At 40.5% G+C, this 215-nt stretch overlaps 1 protein-coding gene across 1 annotated transcript in view; it reads left to right on the top strand.

Moving 5' to 3' along the window:
• Positions 1-215, top strand: part of HYPBUDRAFT_7109 (uncharacterized protein) — a gene marked incomplete at both ends in the record, with an annotated part of 1,443 nt that overhangs the window by 522 nt on the left and 706 nt on the right. The window contains one exon of the mRNA XM_020223633.1: positions 64-141. Within this exon, the coding sequence (XP_020075795.1) occupies positions 64-141 (78 nt within the window). The remainder of the gene's footprint in view (positions 1-63; positions 142-215) is intronic.

The raw sequence follows: 215 nt of genomic DNA, 5'->3' as shown, positions 1-215 counted from the left end.
GCTGCAATAAAGGATTCACTCGTCAAAGAAATCCATGCTAATAGTAATATTAACCCCCAAAAGAGCAATTCTCATGTTGAAGGTGAATGTGAATCATGGACTGGGTTTGAAGTATTACAAGGAGAAGGACACCGGAGTCATGTCTATAAGTTCCGAGTGGACTTACTTTGCAAATTCTTCCCATTTTTCAACGAAGTCCTCACGGGCTTGAAACA

This window comes from Hyphopichia burtonii (genome assembly GCF_001661395.1).
Source record: "Hyphopichia burtonii NRRL Y-1933 unplaced genomic scaffold HYPBUscaffold_5, whole genome shotgun sequence".
Taxonomy (NCBI): Eukaryota; Fungi; Ascomycota; class Pichiomycetes; order Serinales; family Debaryomycetaceae; genus Hyphopichia; species Hyphopichia burtonii.
This window is presented reverse-complemented; position numbering and strand designations above follow the sequence as displayed.